General features: G+C 44.3%; 2 protein-coding genes across 4 annotated transcripts in view; both read right to left on the bottom strand.

Moving 5' to 3' along the window:
* DNM1 (dynamin 1) overlaps positions 1-22,116 on the bottom strand; it is an 87,298-nt gene that overhangs the window by 52,335 nt on the left and 12,847 nt on the right. For all 3 annotated transcript variants that reach the window (XM_087944088.1, XM_087944085.1, XM_087944087.1), the window contains exons 3-10: positions 20,134-20,283; positions 19,080-19,283; positions 17,992-18,090; positions 14,262-14,422; positions 11,917-12,059; positions 10,587-10,722; positions 9,026-9,093; positions 7,614-7,752 (exon numbers count right to left, since the gene is read on the bottom strand). In XM_087944088.1, coding sequence (XP_087800214.1) covers positions 7,614-7,752; positions 9,026-9,093; positions 10,587-10,722; positions 11,917-12,059; positions 14,262-14,422; positions 17,992-18,090; positions 19,080-19,283; positions 20,134-20,283 — 1,100 coding nt within the window. The remainder of the gene's footprint in view (positions 1-7,613; positions 7,753-9,025; positions 9,094-10,586; positions 10,723-11,916; positions 12,060-14,261; positions 14,423-17,991; positions 18,091-19,079; positions 19,284-20,133; positions 20,284-22,116) is intronic.
* The window catches only part of COQ4 (coenzyme Q4), a 143,395-nt gene that overhangs the window by 117,311 nt on the left and 3,968 nt on the right, over positions 1-22,116 (bottom strand). The gene's annotated exons all lie outside the window — the stretch shown is intronic.

Below are 22,116 nucleotides of genomic sequence, written 5' to 3'. Positions count from 1 at the left end.
ACTTCACTCCTTGATTAGTTTCCATCTGATGCTTCTCGTTTTGCCTTCAGGCACTTTGGAGAATAGCTTGATCCCCCTCTTCTTTGTGGCAGCCCATTGGAAAACTGCTGATCATGTCACCCCTAGTCCTTCTCTTCATTAAACTGGACACACCCAGTTCCTGCCACCATCCTTCACATGTCCCAAAGGTGCTTTTCCCCCAAGAGGCAACTGGACTTTCTGGTTTTCCTTTGAAGAGGGTTTCGCTCCTCATCCAAGAAGCTTCTTCAGCTCTGACTGGATGCTGGCGGGGAACGGAAGGATTTATAGACAGCTGTTCATTTGCATCCTTTTAGAGAGCCGTTGAGGCCACTTAGAAGATTATCCAGGTCACCTGAGTGGTACCAAAGGATGTGTGCAGCCTTCTTGGAAATGCTGGAAGTAGCCTCAACGGCCGTCTCAAAGGATGCAAATGACCAGCTGTCTGCAGAGAGCATAAATCCTTCCATTCCCCACCACCATCCAGTCAGAGCTGAAGAAGCTTCTTGGGTGAGAAGCGAAACGTCTTCAAGGAAACACCAACCAAGTCCAGTTGCCTCTTGAAAAAAACACTTTGGGGACAGCCATGACCTGGATGACTGAGAATCTCCACCGATATCCTTCATATGGTTTAGCCTTCTTTGTTGCTCTTCTCTGCAACTGTTTTCAGAATCTCAACATCTTCTTTTTATAGCGTGGTGACCAAAAGTGGATGCGGCATTCCAAGTGTATAGTGCATTCTAAAGTGGCACAAACACTTCAAGCGATCTTGATTTTATTATCCTTAAATTCTTGATTCCCTGCCTTTCTATTCCACCCCCTTCTCCGAAATTTTTTTTTGATTTCTCTTTCAGGCAGATCTGTCATCTCTTCTCCATTCTTCACCGACACCCACACAGGGGCTCCTGGAAAAACAGATGGATTCATTTCCTGTCTCGTTTAGCAATCCTTAGGCATGATTTTCCTCTCTTTTTTTTTTCCCTTTCCCCTCCTCTCTCACATGCAGGATTTTTAAAATGGTTTTTTTTTTTCTCCTTCTTCTTTTTTTCTTTTTGCAGTCAGGGGAGGGCTTTGCTTGTAGTGAGTTCATCATTAAGGAATTTGGGGAGCAGAAAGCCATTGTCAGAAAGAGGAAAATTAAGAAAACAAAAAACAAAATGTGAAGGTATTGTTTAAACAGCTCAAGTTTTTTTTTTCATCCGAATGCACGGAATCCTCGGTTTGCAACCATTTGTTTAGCAATCGTTGGAAGTTACAATGGCACTGAAAAAAGTGAGACGTCGCCACATCTTTCATTGCAACATCCCCATGTTCACAGGATCGAGGTTGACTCGTCCTTCCATCCTTCCAAGGTTGGTCAAATGAGGACCCAGATTGTTGGGGGCAAGAGGTTGACTCTGTAAACGGCTTAGAGAGGGGTGGGAAGCACTGCGAAGCTGCATATAAATCTAAGGACTATGGCTATTGCTGTAGCTGATCGGATGTTGCATTAGGAGCCGTGGTGGCGCAGTGGTTAGAATGCAGTATTACAGGCTAACTCTGCCAACTGCCAGCATTTCGATCCTGACCGGCTTAAGGTTGACTCAACCTTCCATCCTTCCGAGGTCAGTAAAATGAGGACCCAGATTGTTGGGGGCAAGAGGCTGACTCTGTGAACCGCTTAGAGAAGGCTGTAAAAGCATTGTGAAGCGGGATATAAGTCTTAAGCGCTATTGCTATTGATCTATCTCTATGTCTGCCTGCCTGTCTGCCTGTCTATCTATCTATGTCTGTCCATCTGTCTATCTGTATCTGTCTATCTATCAGCCGTGATGGCGCAGTGGTTAGAATGCAGTATTGCAGGCTACTTCTGCTGACTGCCGAATTGCTGGCAGTTTGATCCTGACTGGCTCAACGTTGACTCACCCTTCCATCCTCCTGAGGTGGGTAAAATGAGGACCCAGATTGTTGGGGATGGACTCTGTAAACAGCTTAGAGAGGGCTGTGAAGCGGTATATAAGTCTAAGTGTTATTGCTATTGATCTATCTCTATGTCTATCATATCTATCATCTGTCTGTCTGTCTGTCTATCTATCTATCTATCTATCTATCTATCTATCTATCTATCTATCTATCTATCTATCTATATCATCTACAGTGTCTGTCTGTCTGTCTATCTATCTATCTATCTATCTATCTATCTACTTATCTATCTATCTATCTATCTATCTATCTATCTATCTATCTATCTATCTATCTATCATCTACCTGCCATGGTGGCGCAGTGGTTAGAATGCAATATTGCAGGCTGCCAACTGCCAACTGCCAGCAGTTTGATTCTAACCGGCTCAAGGTTGACTCAGCCTCCCATCCTTCCGAAATGGGTAAAATGAGGCCCCAGATTGTTGGGTGGGGGCAAGAGGCCGACTCTATAAACCATTTAGAGTGGGCCAGAAAGCACTCTGAAGCGGTATATTTGTCTGCAGAAGGACCCAAAACACAAGTTAACCAAATATCTTTTCTTTCCCTTGTCCTTTGGGATTTGGGGAGCTGAGTTGCAGCTACTGAACCCCCCCTGCCTGCTGAAGTTTTCGAACAAAGCGTTTTCGAGCAACTCTTCCAAAGACAAAATACAGAGAGAGAGAGAGGAAGGAAGGAAGAACCAGCATTGTGGCTTCCCTCCACCCTCCCAGGGAAGTTGCCCATGGGAAGGTATTCCGTGGGGCAGGAATTGAGAAGGCACAAGAAAGATCATCCTTTAATCACCCAGGAATCCTCTTGGCTGGCTATTGTTTTAAGTGAACAGGGAGCTTCGGAGAATCATCAGCAGAAAATTGAAATCCCTCCCTGGCTTCTCTTGCGATCCTCCTTGTGGCAACCACGTCTAAGGAGGTTGCTTGCAACCACGTTGTTGCAACAACACAGAGCTGCTTTTTAAGACCGTTGCAGCTTCGCCCAGCTGACCAGCAAACCTTCACCAAGCCTGACCTCCCTTTTTGCTATTGCATGGGGAAAAAAACAACATCCGTACTTTTTTTTCTTTCTTCTCAAATAAGGATGTTAAGTTCCCTTTCTTTTCTCATTCTTGGTTCCGCCCAAAAGTCTTCCTTGCCCTGCCTAGATCCAGTCGTGAAAGGCATCCGAGAATCTAAACTTCCAAAGCTTTTGTCGTCGTTACCGATCAAAGTCAAAGCTTCGAGAATCTGAAGTTTGTTCCACTGGTTTGTTGGCTGGGTAAATCGAGAGCCAAGATGCCATACGGATTCAAGAGGTGTGTGGCGCCATCTAACGGTGTCCAGATGTCCTAAAAAACTGTAGCTCATAACGTGGACTCGGAATGGTGTTTTTGGAAAAGAGTTTCCACAATTTTCCAGTGTTTGGTGAGTGTGGTGCTCTCCTATTTAACGCTTTTTGTGTGTGTAAAATTAATGGAATGCCAACGCGAGGAGAAGAAAGGTTAAGAAATGAGATTTTAAGAGAAATCAAATTTAAGATGGGTGCCAACAGCAAGAAATCTGGGAGACAGATTTTGTCTTCGCGGGCATCAGGGTGAAACCCTGGTTAGACCTGAACTGAAGAAGCTTCTGGGATGAGAAGCGAAACGTCTTCAAGGAAAAACCAAGGAAGTCCAGTTGCCTCTTGAACATTTAGCTGTGCCAGAGCTGAAGAAGCCTCTTGGATGAGAAGTGAAATGTCTTCAAAGAAAAACCAGAAAGACCAATGGCCTCTTGAAAAAAAGTAACTTTGGAACAACCATGACCTGGAGGACTGAGAATCTGCATAGACATTCAGACCAAGACTTTGCTTCAGATGACAAGTAGGCCATATCAAGAACACCTCAGACTAGTTTTCTCCTTGAGTGGCCAATCTAGGACTTTGAAGCACTCAGAAGAAGAAGGAGAAGATAGAAGTTCTACCACCTCCTCCCTTGTCCTTCAGAGCTAGACCCTGTCTACTTATGGCCCAACAAGCATCTTCACCCCATCACCTCTTGATCTCCAATGACCGTTCCTTCTCTTCTATCCCCATTCTCTCTGACAATTGTCTGAGGGAGAAAATCACCTCATGGAACCTTCTCCTTCTCCCACCTTCGACTGTTGTCTCATCAAAACAGGCACAGGGGCGCATCTTGTGGGTTCGTCTCTGTGTGCCCGCAAAATGGCATTGGTTTTTTTTTGGTTTTTTTAAATGGAGGCAGGTAGAGGGAAGTAGCTCTCCTTTGCAGGATCTTTACCTTGCCGCTACACTTTCTGATGGTGGACGTGAGTTCACTCACTACCATGTCCACACACTTCAAACAGGGCTCCTTCAGTTTTTGCATCTGCTTTTTCACTATGGCTTCAAAAGCGAGGTCAGGCGTGAAGAGACCCGTTCTGCACGATGAACAGGGAGCAGGGGAGGTAAGTGGGTGGGAGGGAGGGAGGGAGAAGAAGCAATGAGGAGGGGAGGAAGGCGTGAAGCAGACGGAGGGAGGAGAGAATCAAAGAGAGAGAGAGAGAGAGAAGGGGGGAAAGAAAAGAAGAAGAGAAAAAAAACACAAGGTAAACAGAGAGAGAAGCTATGGTAGTTCTCTTTTTTTTCTTCTGGATCATTCTCTCCACGGACAGAGGTTACCAATCATCATTAGTAGATTCCATGTGCTGCCAAGCATCGAGTGAATACTCCAGGTTAGAAAAAGGGAAATGAGAAATGGCAAGCTATGGGATGAGTTTTTAAAAAAGGATGAAGGGTAACACGCAGAGATGGATCTTCCCATTCCTGTCCTCCTTTCCTCTCTCCAACCAAGACTGGGAACCAGTCTTGGTTTTCCTTCTTCTTTTAACAGGGTGGGCCGCCTCCCTTAGGGTGACATTTCAAGGGGACAAGTCAAGTGTGGCATCTTGAGAACTTGAAGAAGATAACTATGCATGTGTTGGCAAACACACCTATCTCCCTAAGGGATTTAAACTTTGGAAACCGAGTTAAAACTTCCCATCTTCTTAAAATCGTTGAGTTATGAAGACAAGACAAGGCCACCGGAGCCAAACTATACTCAGTCCAACATCTACCAGATCAATGTTTCTCAATCTTGGTCTCTTTAAGGTGCGTGGGTTTCAACTCCCAGAATTGCCCCAGCCAGCATGCTGCAATCAGCATTAATTCCTTCCTTCCTTCCTTCCTTCCTTCCTTCCTTCCTTCCTTCCTTCCTTCCTTCCTTCCTTCCTTCCTTCCTTCCTTCCTTCCTTCTTTTCGTTCTCCCTTCTCCTGTCCTTCAGAACAGGTCAGCTACAAAAAGACTCTCTTAGAGGCATGGATTTGTCTGCTCTTTGGAGTGGGTGAGGGAGACGGAAAGAGAGGGGGAAAAAAAACATAACGGAGAAAGGAGGTGGAGGGAAAGAAGGGAAGAAATAAGTTCAGAAGCAGGAAAGGGGCTTAAAGAAAAGCAACGAATGTGGATTTGACTCACAGGGAAATTAACCGAGACCGCATAATGAGGACGATTGGTCCAATTGTTCAGATGACACTCTATACTTGGCAGCCCAAGGGATAGTGATTACCGGGAGCGAATGGCAAATTTCTGGGTGCTCCTCATACAGGAAGACCCCCCCTCTCCCCAAGATAGCAGGATAGAAAAAGAAAACTCCTCCCAGCATTCTAGCACCTTGAGGAACCTGCAACAGGTACGCCCATTTCGTCAAAGGACCCTAACCCAACTTTGCTGCGGTTCCTTGCCAAAGTAGACATCCCTCTTGTCCTTTGCCGGGACCTGTCTACCACAAAGAGCTTTCTCAGGCTCCGTCCATCTCTTCCCCATCCCCTTACCTGCTCCCTACTGGCCAACAGGTTGCCCAAGATGGGTAAAGTTCCAGCTTCCCACACTATGAGTCAAATGCCTTTTCATTTTTGAAGGAAGAACTTCAACCACCATCTCGCTTGAAGTCCTGGCTTTCCCTTGGCCCTGTCCCATTCTTATTTTTCTTCAGCTTTGGAAAACAAATAGCTGAGATGGGAACCATTCTACGTGTTCCTCTGAATCCATACGTTGACGTATCTTTCAAGGTCGCCCTTTTTTATGAGCAACAGAGAGAGGGAGGTGTTTCTAAGTGGATGATCTTCAACCCTTGGCTGCTTTTTGGAGCAGGACCCAGACCAAGCCAATCAGAAAACCAGGCCAATCTCTGAAGATATAAAAGCAGATCCCGACGATACCATTTTCTGAGATCTTCAGGCTCTGAAGACTCAACCCGTGTGGATATTTCAGAGGGGAAGACAGACGTAGGATTTTAAGAGTGGTAGAGTTGGGTTCAACAATTCCAAAATGGAGCTGTTGAATTGTGGGTTGTTATGGGTTGATATGTACGGTTCCAAAAATGTGTGACTTGATTGTTCCAAAATGTATGTATGTATGTATGTATGTATGTATGTATGGATGGATGGATGGATGGATGGATAGATAGATAGATAGATAGATAGATAGATAGATAGATAGATAGATAGATAGATAGATAGATAGATAGATAGATAGATAGATAGATAGATAGATAGATAGATAGATAGATAGATTTGGGGATGAATTCTGGAGGGGAAAAATGAGTGAGACCCAACTAGCTATGTGAGAGAGCACTAACTTCACCTTCCTTCACCAAGTTGTGGAACGATTCTGCCAACATGGATCAAATACTTCCAAGAACACTTGGGCAAAGGGAAGGATCATTCCTGGATTTTCAGTTGAATAGCCCAATTTTTGGGGGAAAGAAGAAGAAGAAGAAGAAGAAGAAGAAGAAGAAGAAGAAGAAGAAGAAGAAGAAGAAGAAGAAGAAGAAGAAAGAAGAAGAAGAAGAAGAAGAAGAGGAGGAGGAGGAGGAGGAGGAGGAGGAGGAGGAGGAGGAGGAGGAGGAGGAGGAGGAAGAAGAAGAAGAAGAAGAAGGAAGAAGAAGAAGAAGAAGAAGAAGAAGAAGAAGAAGAAGAAGAAGAAGAAGAAGAAGAAGAAGAAGAAGAAGAAGAAGAAGAAGAAGAAGAAGAAGAAGAAGAAGAAGAAGAAGAAGAGAAGGAAAGCAACAGAAGAAACCAACCCAGGTGAAGGAAAGCACTAGCAGATTTCATTTTACGATGATCCGCTCTTATCAAATCTCAGAAAACCACAGTGACGTGGCAGGGATTGTACCCATTCTTAAAACCCTACCTCCGTTTTTGCCTTATAAATTTGGTTTCTCCAAACTGGAGGACTCCTGGGCATTAAACGGAAACATTGGCCGGCCAAGAGAGAAAATGGCCATTTTTTTTCTTTTCTTTTGGGGAACCAAAAAACAACAACAACTCTAAAGTGGACAGAAAGCAATTACTCCACATCTCCGTCCGACCTTGCAGAATCCCAGAAACATTCCAACCCCAAAACTTCGACTGGAGAAACATTTCAAGCTTTTAAGCTTTGCCATGGTTTACTGATGGGCAAGGAAACACCACGCAGCGTTCACTCAAGTCTAGGCATGCTGTGAAGAAGGGCAACCCAGAAGGAAACCACAAGACGTTTGCACCAGGCGGGGTCAGCCCCCCAGATCAGAAATGCTGTGCTTCAGCTGGGGAGAGGTGGGGTCACGAGCATGTTGGGGTCTCATGCCCCGCCTTCCCAGGTTTACCTTCTTGGTGCACTGTCTAACCGTATTGATTAACTCCGAAATGACCATGTCCACGCATTTCACGCAAGGCTCTTTAATCTTCTTGACTTGCTTCTTCACGATGGTCTCAAAAGCCATGTCAGGCGTGAAGAGACCAGTTCTACACACGGAGTGAGGGTTGGTGGTGGTGGTGGAGGAGGAGGACAAGAGCAGAAGGAGATAGTAGGGCGAGGAAAACGTCATCGCATTGCATAAAAGGACCAAAGGGGTTGCCCTATTACACAGAAAGCCAGCCGCCCTTTGAGGAGGGAAGTGTGAAGCCCAGAAGGACAAGCCCTGTGTCATGCCCATGTTGGAGTTTGATTCCGAGGGAGAGGTGGAACAGCTGACAGGGAGTGGGAGGGTGGCTCTGGTGGCTGTGGAAGAAACTGGGGAAGGGCACAGTCCGGCTGGGCATTCAGAGGAAGACCCAGGCCCACCCTCTCTTCATCCTAGAGCATGCAGGGAGGAATGGAGAAGGGAGCAACGTGGGTTATGGGGGAGAAAAAGGCCCCGATTCCCTTCATTAGCTGCAGCTGGGGAAACAGGATAAAAGGGGCATTTGTGTACAGAATCCAATTTTGATGGCAAAGCTCCTTAGATAGGGATGGCCAAATCAGGCAGCTATTTTCCATCAACATCTATTTTGGGCAATTTCATTCCTAAAGCCCACACCATCTCAGGTCTACCTATACTGGCATATGAAGAAATTTAAAATTAAATGATTAAGCATCATACATCTCATGCTGTACCACTTCTGGTAAGCTTCTGTAACCACCGGGCTCAACCATGTCTCCTGCACATCATATATTATATTAAAGCACATTTCAACATTCATTTAACCTGGTCGCTCGTCTGAGAAGAGTAGAATCCAAAAGTTGTGTCTCCTTTTGAACCCTAGTTTGGATGGGGCCAACCTGGTTCGTTGGGCTCCAAGATCAAATTCTACCAAATGATAAAACATCGCATCCTTGAGGGACATCTAGATTAACAACTGTGTTGGCTCAGCTCTCCAGTCTATGGACAGTGGGGAGTCTAACTCATGAAAGTATCGGAGAAGCTTCAGACAATATTCCATCTCTATTGGATTATGAAGCTGAGCTTTGGCCTCTATTCAGAAAAGTAACCTGAAATTATCCATGAGTAAGTGACCCTAATTTCACCACCTCCTTGTCCTCTTCAGGACAACATATCTTCCCAACATAGAGATGAGACTTTATCTCAGGAGGAAGAACGTGTGGCCACGAATAAGTTAATAGCAGAACCTACCAAACTATTGCAAAGTGAGTGGTCTGGGCAGGTATTTTGAGCCAACCTACCCTAACTCTGACATCTTCTGGCGTGAGAATTCTAGAGTTATGTTCAGAAGAAGTTAGGAGACCATCAATACGTACCTGATACCGTGGATGTTCTTAATCGCGTAGCTGATCTCTCTTCGGAGTTCTTTCTCATCAAATTCCATCTGCACCAGGAAAGAGAGACACGGATGAGGAACCCCAAGAGAAGAACCCCCCAAATTGCTTTATGGACTCAAGGGATCCACAAAGAAAGAGGTAGATTTAACCTTCTTTAATCTGGAGCGGTGATGGGACATTCGGACATTCCTAGAAACATCACCTAATTTTTTTAAATTGGGTAGTCCTACAGGAGCACCCTTGTCCTACCATTCATCTTCCAGATGTTCCTCTCTAATCACCCTGGGAGATGGTTATTTATTTATTTTTGTTTATCATATTTATGTAGCCATCCATCTCATAATACATGATGCTGGATAGTGTACAATAAATTCTACTGTAACAAAGGTATGTACTTATTGAAAAGCACTATGGGGATGATGGAGAAGCCAGCTTGACAACTAGAACATAACTGCATGGCTGTCCCAGCACTATCTTTCTTTATATTGGACAAATTTATTTATTTTAATTATTTATTTATTTATTTATTTATTTATGTCAATTTTGGCATCTATTTTTGAATTTGGGATAAAAAAAAATTGCACTCCCGAATTTCTGTCCCGAACCCTGAATCTCGTCCCGGCATCCTGATGCACCAGTTTTTTGTTACCACGGCATCACACGTTTTCATCCCGGGACACCAAAAATACGTGACTTTTACAAACAGCAAGCTATACCATTTTTAAAGAATGGAATTTCACCCTGAATCTCGTCCTGACATCCGTTTTTGCATTTGGCATCAAAAATTTTTTTGATGCCAAATGCAAAATGGATACATATAAGAAAAATTTAAAAAAATAAAAGAAACAATAGGACAGGGACGATAGGCACGTTAGTGCGCTTATGCACGGCCCCTACAGACCTCTTAGGAAAGGGGTGAGGTCAATAGTAGACAGTCTGTTAAAGTTTTGGGGGTTTGGGGAAGAAACCACAGAATAGGGTAGAACATAATAGAACAGAACAGAACAAAATAGAGCTGGAAGGGGCCACGGAGGTCTTCTAGTCCAGCCCCCTGCTCAAGCAGGAGAACCTATACTACTTCAGACAAGTGGCTGTCCAATCTCCTCTTAAAAACCTCCAGTGATGAAGCACCCACCATTTCTGGTGGCAAGTAGTTCCACTGGTTAATTTTCCTCACTGTTAGAAATTTTCTCCTTAATTCCAGGTTGTTTCTCTTCCTTGGTTAGTTTCCACCCATTGTTTCTTTTCCTGCCCTCTGGTGCTTTGGAGAATAATTTCACACACACACACACACACACACACACACACACACACACACACACACACACCTTCTTCTTTGTGGCACCCCCTCAAACACTGGAATACTTCATATTTAAATGTTATTGATGATTAAAACTGAATAGTTTTCTAGCGCTGTCTTGAGTTAGAACCTAGAAGTTCCGGACTTACAGGTCTAAGTTTATATTTTAGGTCTTAAGGCTGACCTAAAGAGACAACCTGGGAGATATGAGGATAACAGTCAACGGAGGCTTAGTGTTACCTTCACAAGCTCAAATGGGAACCGTTCATGAAAGATACGATTGATCCGAGCACCACCGGAGAGTTCATAGGTATCGATCTGATCTCCAGAACCTTCGATGCGTTTCTCAAAGTCCACAGAAAATTGCTGGACCATCCTGGAGGAAAGAGAGAGAGAAATATGGTTATGGTGGAAACATCTACTCTAGCTTCCACTTGATTTCCAAGAACATTGAAGAACCTTAACAGATGAACAGAGTTGGAACGGACCTTATAGGTCATCTAGTCCAACTCTCCACCCAAGCAGGAAACCCTACACCATTTCTGACATATTGTTGTTCAGTCTTTTCTTGAAAGTCTCAAGTGATGAAGCTCCCACAACTTCTGAAGGCAACGTCTGTTCCATGGATTGATTGCTTTCACTGTCAGAAAATTTATCCTTATTTCCAGGTTGAATCTCTCCTTGGTCAGTTTCCATCCATTATTCCTTGTCTGGCCTTCGGGGGCTTTGGAAAATAGCTTGACCCCTTCCTCCTCTCTGTGGCAGCCCCTAAAATACTGGAAGACTGCTATCCTGTCTCCCCTGGTCCTTCTCTTCCCCAGACTAGCCAGGCCCAGTTCCTGCAACCATTCATCCTATGTTTGAGCCTCCAGAACCCTCATCCTCTTGATTGCTCTTCTCTGCACCCTTGCTAGAGTCTCAACATCTTTTTGATAGTGTGGTGACCAAACATTGGACCAACATTGAAGGACCTACTGTTCATAATCCATAGTCTGAGCTGCTGGAACTTCAATGGAACATCCTTGTGTCAACTCATAAAACATTCCTATGCCTGTTTTAGTAGTTGCCATTAAAAAAAAAGAGGGAGGGAAGGAAATCTAGAAGAGCAATTGAAAGCAAAAGTACATTCCAACTCTTATCTTTAAAAGATTGTAACTAAACTACCAGAGCTTTTGCCGACAAATATATTTAATTGGAGAATATGATTGATGACACACCCAGCCTGTGAACAGGCTCAATTGGAGAATCTGATTTATGACACACCCAGCGAGAGGGAGGAAACAGGGTCACAGTGGACTGTAAATTACGTATGCCAGAGTTGGCTTCATACAGGGCTGTGCCAGTAGGTTGCCTCTAATCTGTTCTCATAAATGTTTCCATGTGCATATCCTTATTACTCAAGGGTTATTCTGTACATATCGTAACAGAATCCTTTGAAGTTTTTGAAGTTTGGCTCGAGAATCATGATTTAATTAGAGTGATTGCTGGAATCCTGACACCTTGACTGTTTTGCCTACAGAGTTCCTACTTTGTCCCGTCTTCCCACATATCAAGACGACGTAGGACTTACTGGAGCAAAGCTTTGGTTTTGCGGGCTGGATCATCCGGACGGAAATTCTTGTATTCTTCTACTTCTTTCTCAATAGATAGCAGCTGACACTGGAGCTTGTTCCTCAGCCCTGGGAGTGTTTCGCGGATGTGATTGGTCAGTTGCTGCACACAACAGAAGCAAACATGGGGATCAGAACACGAGCCAAATTCTAGTTTTATATGCTCCTCTTTTCTTTCAGTAGCTTCACACTTTGGGCAAGTCTTCCTCCCCTTAGACCTTTTCCGCAGCGATCATTACTCAAACGTCACATTAAGTAAACTCCATGGTCATTGAGTGAGTCTATTTCATCTAACAGGAGCCATGGTGGCGCAGTGGTTAGAGTGCAGTACTGCAGGCTACTTCTGCTGACTGCCAGATGCCAGCAGTTTGGCAGTTTGAATCTCACCAGGCTCAAGGTTGACTCAGCCTTCCGTCCTTCTGAGGTCATTAAAATGAGGACCCAGATTGTTGGGGGCAAAAGGCTGACTCTGTAAACCGCGTAGAGGGGGCTGGAAAGCACTGTGAAGTTGTATATAAGTCTCAGTGCTCTTTATCTATCTATCTATCTATCTATCTATCTATCTATCTATCTATTTTCTATCTATCTATCTATCTATCTATCTATCTCTATCTATCTATCTATCTATCTATCTATCTATCTATCTATCTATCTATCTATCTATCTATCTCTATCAGACATGGTAGCGCAGTGGTTAGAATGTAGTATTGCAGGCTATTTCTGCTGACTGCCGAACTGCTGGCAGTTTGATCCTGACCGGCTCAAGGTTGACTTAGCCTTCCATCCTTCCGAGGTTGGTAAAATTAGGAGCCAGATTGTTGGGGGCAAAAGACTGGCTCTGTAAACCACTTAGAGAGAGCTGTGAAGTGGTATATAAGTCTAAGTGCAATTCCTATTGATCTATCTCTATGTCTGTCCGTCTGTCTGTCCATCCGTCCGTCCGTCCGTCTGTCCATCCGTCCGTCCATCTATCCATCCATCCATCCATCCATCCATCTATCTTTCAGTTCAGCAGTTCAAATCTCACCAGGCTCAAGGTTGACTCCGCTTTCCATCCTTCAAAGGTGGGTAAAATGAGGACCCAGATTGTTGGGGGCAAAAGACTGGCTCTGTAAACCGCTTAGAGAGGGTTGGAAAGCACCGTGAAGTGGTATATAAGTTTAAGTTCTATTACTATCTATCTCTATGTCTGTCTGTCTGCCTGTCTGTCTGTCTGTCTGTTTGTCTATCCATCCATCCATCCATCCATCCATCCATCCATCCATCCATCCATCCATCCATCCATCCATCCATCCATCCATCCATCCATCCATCTATCTATCTATCTATCTATCTATCTATCTATCTATCTATCTATCTATCTATCTATCTATCTATCTATCTATCCTATCATGGTTGCACAGTGGTTAGAATGCAGTATAACAGGCTAACACACTGCCCATTGCCATTTCAGTTCAATCCTAACTAGCTCAAGGTTGACTCAGCCCTCCCATCCTTCCGGTCAAATGAGGACTTAAGATTGTTGGAGGCAAGAGGCTGGCTCTGCAAACTGCTTAGAGAGGGTTGGAAAGCACCGTGAAGTGGTATATATGTTTAAGTTCTATTACTATCTATCTCTATGTCTGTCTGTCTGTCTGTCTGTCTGTCTGTCTGTTTGTCTATCCATCTATCTATCTATCTATCTATCTATCTATCTATCTATCTATCTATCTATCTATCTATCTATCTATCTATCTATCTATCTATCTATCTATCCTATCATGGTTGCACAGTGGTTAGAATGCAGTATAACAGGCTAACACACTGCCCACTGCCAGCAGTTCAATCCTAACTAGCTCAAGGTTGACTCAGCCTCCCATCCTTCCGGTCAAATGAGGACTTAAGATTGTTGGAGGCAAGAGGCTGGCTCTGCAAACTGCTTAGAGAGGGCTGTAAGGCGCTGTGAAGCGGTATATAAGTAAGTGCCATTGCTGTTGCTAACAAGTGGGCTTTTTTGCTGGAAACTGGACGTAAATGCTGAAAACCAGCAAAAAAAACAAAACATCAAAAATCACGGACAGGTGACCGTGGGATGGTGCAAGCAGTTATAAAGGTGAGCTGATTGGCAAGCTCCCCCCAAATGCGATCATGTGACCATGGGGCAAGGAGGGGCCTGTGGCCATCATAACTTCAAAATCTGGTTGTAAATAGCTTTGGGAGGAGTGGGGAGGAGGTCTGTCATAACTCTGAATGGTTGTAAATTGAGGACTCTGAATCCAATGGGCAGATTTCTGTGCCTCGGGGCAGCTCTGCAGGTAAACGTTACCTGATTCAAAGTTTTCTGCAAGTAGGGAGTGCCCATACGGTCAGCCATGTGCCGGTACGCCGGATGGGAGAGGAAGAACTTGCGTTCGGCCGCTAAAGCCGCTTGGATGTCCTTCTTCCCATCGATGTCCTTCTGGCTACGGTTCACCACTCCGATGTAACCTACAGAAGGACACCAGACATCAGAGGATAAACACCTGGAAATGCTACCTTCCAAAATTACAAAATAGGGAAGGGTCTAAGAAGTGTCATTGTTGTTATTACTGTTATTATAATCATCATCATCAAATTAGGCTTTTTTCGAGAGGCAACTGGACTTTCTGTTTTTTCTTTGAAGACGTTTCATTCCTCATCCAAGTAGCTTCTTCAGCTGTGATGACCCAGGGTGGGGTACAAAAGCAACAAAGTCACAAAAACAGGTGAAGTTCCTTTAATTCCTTCAACTTGGCCTCCAAGGTCCAATTATCACTGACTGGAGAAAAAACTCCCCCACAAACAGTTGTGAAAAGGAAGAATTCTGTTCAAACTCAAAATGCATATAAATTATAAATAGAAAAAAAACAACACACTGGAGCAATTAATGAAACAAAGCGGGATAAGGGCTTGAAGACGTCCTCAGTAGTCAGATAAGAACTGACAGATTAGAATTATTTCACACTTTGCTCCCAGCACTGGCCCATGTGCAGTTTGTTCTTTTAAACAGTCCTCCCAGCTGCAGCCCATGAAGGGGATCAGGGCCCTTTCCTCCCCGCACACCACATCATTCACATTTCTCCATTATCTGCTCCTCCCTACGTGCCCTTGGATGAAGAGGGTATGGGCCTGGGTCTTCCTCTGAATGCCCAGCTGGCCTGTGCCCTTCCCCAGTTTCCTACACAACCTCTGGAGCCACACTCCCACTCCCTGTCAGCTGTTCCTCCTCTTCCTCAGAGTCAGATTCTAACAGGGGCAGGACATCAGCTCTGACTGGATGGTAGGGAACGGAAGGATTTATGCTCTTTGCAGACAGCTGGTCATTTGCATCCTTTTAGCAAGTCATTAAGGGCACTTGGAGGGGGTACCCTGGGTGATGCAATTGGGAACTGTTCTTCCAAGAAGAACAGTTCCAAGAAGACTCCACACCCATTTGTACCTCTCAGGTTACCCTGAGGACACAGATAAACCTCCAAGTGGCCTCAGCAGCCCTCTAAAAGGATGCAAATGGCCAGCTGTGTGCAAGGAATATAAATCCTTCCATTCCCCACCACCATCCAGTCTGACTTTAAGAAGCTTCCTGGATGAGAACATCTTCAAAGAAAAGCCAGAAAATCTGGTAGCCTCTTGAAAAAACACCTTTGGGACAACCATGACCTGGAGGACTGAGAATCTCCATAGATATCAAATGATTGTTCATCACACTCAGCTAGATGTTCAGACGGGATCTGGTATTTATGACCACCTATTGTATCTTTCTTGAAGATGTGGGATAGACAGATGTGGATATTTAACGGGATTAAAGATCTCCTCTCAGGATGTAATCTGTTCCAAACAAAACTGCCTTCTGCAATTGACCAACGGGGATTTTGTCAATGCCGAGAGTGCTCTGTTGATCAAATTTATTTCGCAGCTCATTTTGCTCAAGTTTGAATCTCTCCAGCATTTTTTTGAGATGTCATGTTCTCAACGCTCCAGTAAAAAAGTACAACATCTTTGGGACGGTCCCAAGTTTGCCTAAATCCAATAAATCAGAATAAATTGGGTGCTAAGGTTGTATGAACCCTAGCAGCAGGAAGGCTGGGCAGAAAAGGGGAGTGTTTGAAACTGGAATTTGAGGCCCCACACACAATGGTTGAGTATTTCCCCTCTTTAACAATGGACAGGATGCCTAGGCAAATCATTTCCTTCCTGTTAGCATCTATCAAAGAATGAAGATAGAAGCCATCCAGGAAATTCTGCTAGCTTCCCTCAACTTTAATTCTATCAGGGAAAATGAGAACATGGCTTTTTTCCCCCCCACTTCCTCAAAACAACAGGATGCTAATCAAAGAATTCCCAGATTCCTAGAAATTGGCGGTATAGAAGAATCGAGACATTTAAGAAGAAATGACTTAACTATCCGTCTTTTATATATACAGAGAGAGAGAAATAGGCATAAGGAATTTGACAAGCTTGTTGAGAGTCAATTCTCGTTGGAATCTGGCCTGATTTTTTACAAGCTGGAATTATGGTTTTTGGGAGGAAGAATAGCAAAAGAAAGTTTTCAGCAAGATTTGGCAGAGAAATTGAACAGAAGTGCGGCGTTGAAGTCAAAGGTTTTTAATCAGATCATTCCAATGAGGTATTTTTCCTTGATATTTTTGTGATATTACTAACCCAGATTTTACTATAAGGATAATACTATAAGGATTGTAGAGTTGTAATTGCAGGAATGTCTTTATCTTGGATAAAGCCATTTCCCCCCACCCCGATGGTTCTCAACTTACAACAGTACCTTTTGTGGCCGTTTGAAGTTAGAACATCATTTTTTAAAAAGGGACTTACAACCGTTTTTCACACTTATGACCGTTGCAGCATCTCAAGGGGTCACGTGATTAAAATTCAGAGGCTCGGCAACGGACTCATATTTATGGCGCAGTGTCCCAAGGTCACATGATCAGCTTCTGCGACCTGATAAGCGAAGTCCACGGGGAAGCCAGATTCACTCAACAACCGTGCTACTCACTTAACAACTGGGGCAAAGAAAAGCCTTCCAATGGGGCAAAACTCTTTGAACAGATGTCTCACTTAGTGACAGAAATGTTGATCTCGATTGGGTCATAAGCCGAGGACCACCTGTATTGAGGTTGTAATGGCAATGCTGACTTCTGAGATTCCTATATCCCAGAAGGTCTACATTACCATTACAACATCATTACTCCCCCCTCCAAAAAAGTATTTTTCATCCCATATTACTGGCTGTACCCTGGGCTGCCAGGGTGATTATCTAGGCACTTGAGGAATGCACTGTTTTCTCCCACTTCTTTTCTGCTGGCAGCTTAAAAAGACCAAAGGCGTATCTTTTTAGTTGACAATAGCCTGAAAACGGCCTGGGTTTTTTGGACATTTTCGGGCCATTTTCCAGCGCTCTGGAGCCCACGAAAACCAGCTGGCTGGAGCGCAGGTGTGCGCCAAAAACCAGAAGACAGCAGCCGGCGATGGTGCGCGTGCCCACCGAGAGGGCTCTGTGTGCCATCTCTGGCACGCGTGTCACAGTTTCGCCCTCACGGATCTAGATCTTTCCTCAAGCCAAGGAGAAACATCTCCCCGTGAAGCGTGATAGCGTCGTTGAGATGGCTGGTCAAAGATGGACTTCAAAAGAAAGCAAGGCTTGTGAAGATAACAAGGCAGTCTGTAAGATCTATTCTTCTTAAGTTGTATCATATATGCACATCTTATCGGTATCTATACTTAAATTGCCCTCAACTAAGTTTCTCTTATAAACAGTCTATCTTTGAATTAACCAGTTATACCAGGGGTTCCAATTGTTGTAATATATTGAGGACTGTCAAAAAGGATATTGTTTTTTTTAAATGTTTCTTTTTCATTTCTCTTTCTCTTTTCTTCCCTTTTTCTTTCTTTTTACATCTCTCTCTTTCTTTCTTTTCTTGGCCTTGTCAAGGCCTTGTTTTTTTGTGTATGTATTGTAGATCTGATTTTAATGGTAAAATTAATAAAATTTATTTTTTAGAAGATAACAAGGCAAGGACCTTTACCTCTCCTTAATGGAAGCAGCTTGTTCTCCAGAACATCTCGGGCATCAGTTCCTTCATCCATGAGGTCCAATTTGGTGATGACCCCAATGGTACGTTGGCCTGTTGGGTCACAAGCAGATAACTTTTTTTAAAAAAATTATTTACACCTTTTTTTTTACATTATACATTTTTGGTGGACACAAAACCTCAATATTCACATTGACAGGGTGTTGTCTGGATTTTGAATAATGATAACAAACATTTTAATGATGCTCTTTATAACAATTATCATCCAAACATATTAGTAGTAATATTACTAATCTTACGTTACTTCATCTTACGTTATTTAATTAAACATTCTTTTCAATTTTAAGTTTCTAACTTCTGCTTCTATTTTCTAGCCATTGATAAAATGTCTCCCATATTAATAAAAAGGATTCTGTTCTACTATGAAATTTGGAACTTATGGTACAGTTGGCTAGAAGATAGACAAGAAAGGAATAAAAAGTCAAATAAAAGGGTATGATGGAAATTCATAAAATTATATGTAAATTTAATTGTGATAAATAATTTGAATGAAATTTAGTATGACATCTGAGTTTATCAATATTTGATACAATGAGAGAATTGTCAATTAGAGTGAACACTGTATTTGCTCGTGTTGCGATAAATGGAATGTTTTGATTTTAATGTATGTATATAAATTTATTTAATAAAGTATTTTTAAAAAAGTATTCCAAAGGTTGCGACTTTATACGAGATACATAAATCTGATAAATTAATACATTTGAATATAACCTCTTTTCTTCCTGTTTCTGGATCCCTTTGTAACCATCCATAATTCAGGAGACAAAAAGAAACTGGTTTGCAGAAACCGACAGACTAGAGGTGGTATTCAGCAGGTTCTGACCAGTTCTGGAGAACCGGCAGCGGAAATGTTGAGTAGTTTGGAGAACCGGCCAATGCCACCTCTGACTGGAGATTTTACAGTATCTTTCCCCTGCCACGCCCACCAAGCCACGCCCACAGAACCAGTAGTAAAAAAAATTGAATCCTACCACTGCGACAGACCCCACCCCCCAAGGCCAAAAACCTAACATGGGCCTTACCTTGAGGGTCAACTTCTTTGGCAATCTTAAGAGCATCGGAGTTGGCCAGATCGCTGTTGGCTGGAGAGACCGCAAGGATAAGGCAGTTTTCTTTGGTGACAAACTGCATCAACATGTCACGGATCTGGAACTCGATGTCTACTGGCTGGTCTCCAACTGGAACCTTGGTCATCCCAGGAAGATCCACTAAGGTCAGGCTTAGGACTAAAGAAAGAAGAGGAAGAGTTTTGTGGCCTATCAGCTGCCGGCCTCTTCCAGCAGCCGAATCAAAGGAGGAGGAGGAGGAGGCATGAGAGTTAGGGTCAGCATCAAGGCAACCTGAGAATTTCGAGGGGGAAGAGAGAATGGAGGTGGCAGAGAGAGACAGACAGAGGCAGAGCCTGGACCGTCCGTCAGCCCTCAGATCGAGAGTCAACAGCCCCCAGGTCTGGAGGTGGCTGATGCGGAAGAGGAGAAACTGCTGGGTCCAGTGCCTGTTGCGTGGATGCGCAGAAGGCAGAGGAGAGGAGAGCAGTGGAAATCTATGGGCCGGTTCTTGGGACGGAAGAGCCACCACTGCTAGCGAAGCCCCCACCCTAGCTCTGGGGATCAAAGGCAGGTGGCAGAGATTAATAGACGTGGCAGACAATATTAATAGAAACTTTTTGCCGGGGCTCCTAATAAAGGAAACTTTTGAGTTCATGTCAGAGAGTTTGTCGTGTTTTGGGGGAGCTGGGTCAGAACCAAGAGATACAAGACCCAGAAGGACTCAAGGATGGACAGCCGCGTGAAGCTGGAAAGAAACCTCAAGTAGAATAACTTGCTATCAAGATGGGGGTCAACTCATAAAACATTCCCATGCCTGGCAGTAGGATGGGGAATTAAGAATTAAAAATTAAGAATTACAAAACTACGCCAGCCATATCACGATAAGCTTCAGTGGGAGGTTCCTTCCCCTGTTAAGTTTCGTTTCCGACTTATATACAAATTCTCAACATCCGAGAGCTTCTCGCCATCACCCAAAATGGGGTTCTGGAGTTCTAACTCCTCGCTCTTGTTACGTTCCACGACTCACCATGGGGGGAATAAACCCGCAGGTTGATCGGGACGGAGGAGATGCCCTTGTTGGAGCCGGTGACTCTGTCGGTCTCGCTTTCGATCTCCATACGTATCTCCTCAAAGTCCATGAACTTCTTCCCTTTGCAGTGCAGGAATTCGCCATATTCTGGAACAGGAAAGAGATGGTTAGAAGACGATGGGCCAAAGAAAGTGGCCACTCCTGGAGGGACAAAGAAGAGGTCCCAACTCATGGATGGGGAGATCTTAAATCAAGACGTTCTCTTGGCCACCGTTATTCGGGTTGGTTTTCAACTTGGGAGAGAGGCAACTACCTTCTGCTCTCTGGAATTATCTTCATTTCCTCCACCACCCCCTTACTCCTCCTTGCGGGCAAAGCAAATTGGCTTGGAGTAACACAGGAGGAAGTGTTGTGGTTAGCCGGCAGCAGGTGCGGACGGCGGAGGAGAGTGAGGACTCAGATGAGGGGCCAGGACCATTAGGGAGTGGACAGTTGCCTTCAGAGATTGTGGGGGCTGGCAGCAGTGATGAGGAAGTTCCCGAGGAGCCTGTGCCAAGTGCACGTAAGCGCAGGGCTGCTCGTAGAAGAGAGCAGTTACAGCAGCACGGGTGACTTGGGCGTAAGGCTTCAAGGTAATGGCCCCTCGCTCAAGAGGATAAAAGCCAGGTGTGAAGAAGCGTTCTTTGCAGAAGGCAAAGACATTCTGAAACTCAGCCTCGTGGACATTATAGTTGGTGTTTGAAAACTCTTGTAAACTATTTCTTATCTGTGGGTTTTTGGAAGCCTTGAAAAACAACTTGGCAAGGCTCTTCCTTGTCGGAGCTAATTAGTTGGAAGCAGCCTTTTATCTGGGAAGAAACCGGATTCGTAGATGAAACCTTAAAAGGTGGGGGCTGCTGCCTTTGTCTTGTGTTTGCTCTCTTGGAACCAGGTTGGGTCAGAACAGGAAGATCCCACATCAGATCGTAATTCCCACAGTTGTGCTCTCAATCAATCAAACATTTGGAGATGGTGTTAGACTTCCAGAAGAAGAGAGACGAACCCGCCTCACTATACATCGAGGGGGCTATGTGGAGAGAGTTTTCCTCCTTTAAATTCCTGGGAGTCTACCTCAGCGAAAATCTCACCTGGAAAACCAACACAACTCAGGTGGCCAGAAAGGCCCAACAGAGACTCCATTTCTTTAGGGTCTTGCGAAAGAATAAAGTGGAACAACAACGGATGAGACCTCCTTTTACCCATCCACAATAGAAAGCGTCCTCACATATTGCATGACGGTGTGGTGCGCTGGCTTGACAGCCGTGGATAGAAAAACACCACAGAGGGTGGTGAACACAGCACAAAACATCGTGGGCGTAAGCCACAGATAAGAAATAAGTTTACAAGAGTTTTCAAACACCGACTATAATGTCCACGAGGCTGAGTTTCAGAATGTCTTTGCCTTCTGCAAAGAACGCTTCTTCACACCTGGCTTTTATCCTCTTGAGCGAGGGGCCATTACCTTGAAGCCTTACGCCCAAGTCACCCGTGCTGCTGTAACTGCTCTCTCTACGAGCAGCCCTGCGCTACGTGCACTTATATGGCTAGATGACCTTGCTAGGGCTCGCTGCCTTAGAAGAGTGAGGAAAATCCTCAGGGAGGACGCGCACCAGTGTGTCAGCCCTTCTTCACTCTCTTACCATCAGGTGGGAGATAGAGAAGCATAGCCAGCTGCAACAACAAGCTAAAGAGCAATTTCTACCTGTGGACCATCAAGACTCCTGGATGGAAAATAACTTGATGTCAACGCAGTATGACAGCCTTGCAGGGCTGGCGCATTGTGCAACAAGATCACATAGTGTAATAAGACTGAGACTGGGTTAGGGACTTCTGTCCTCACTGTGAGTTGTGTTGGGGTGTGTGTGTGTGCATGAAGGGAGGCTCAGCCAACCTCACTGTACACCTAAATAAAGGTAACAATAAATGTTTATCGTCAATGCA

Source organism: Notechis scutatus, chromosome 15 (assembly GCF_049901735.1).
Source record: "Notechis scutatus isolate UNSWTSFEM ecotype Mainland chromosome 15, rNotScu1.2, whole genome shotgun sequence".
In the NCBI taxonomy this organism is placed as follows: domain Eukaryota; kingdom Metazoa; phylum Chordata; class Lepidosauria; order Squamata; family Elapidae; genus Notechis; species Notechis scutatus.
The sequence above is the reverse complement of the archived record's forward strand: the minus strand, read 5'-3'. Positions and strand labels throughout refer to the sequence as shown.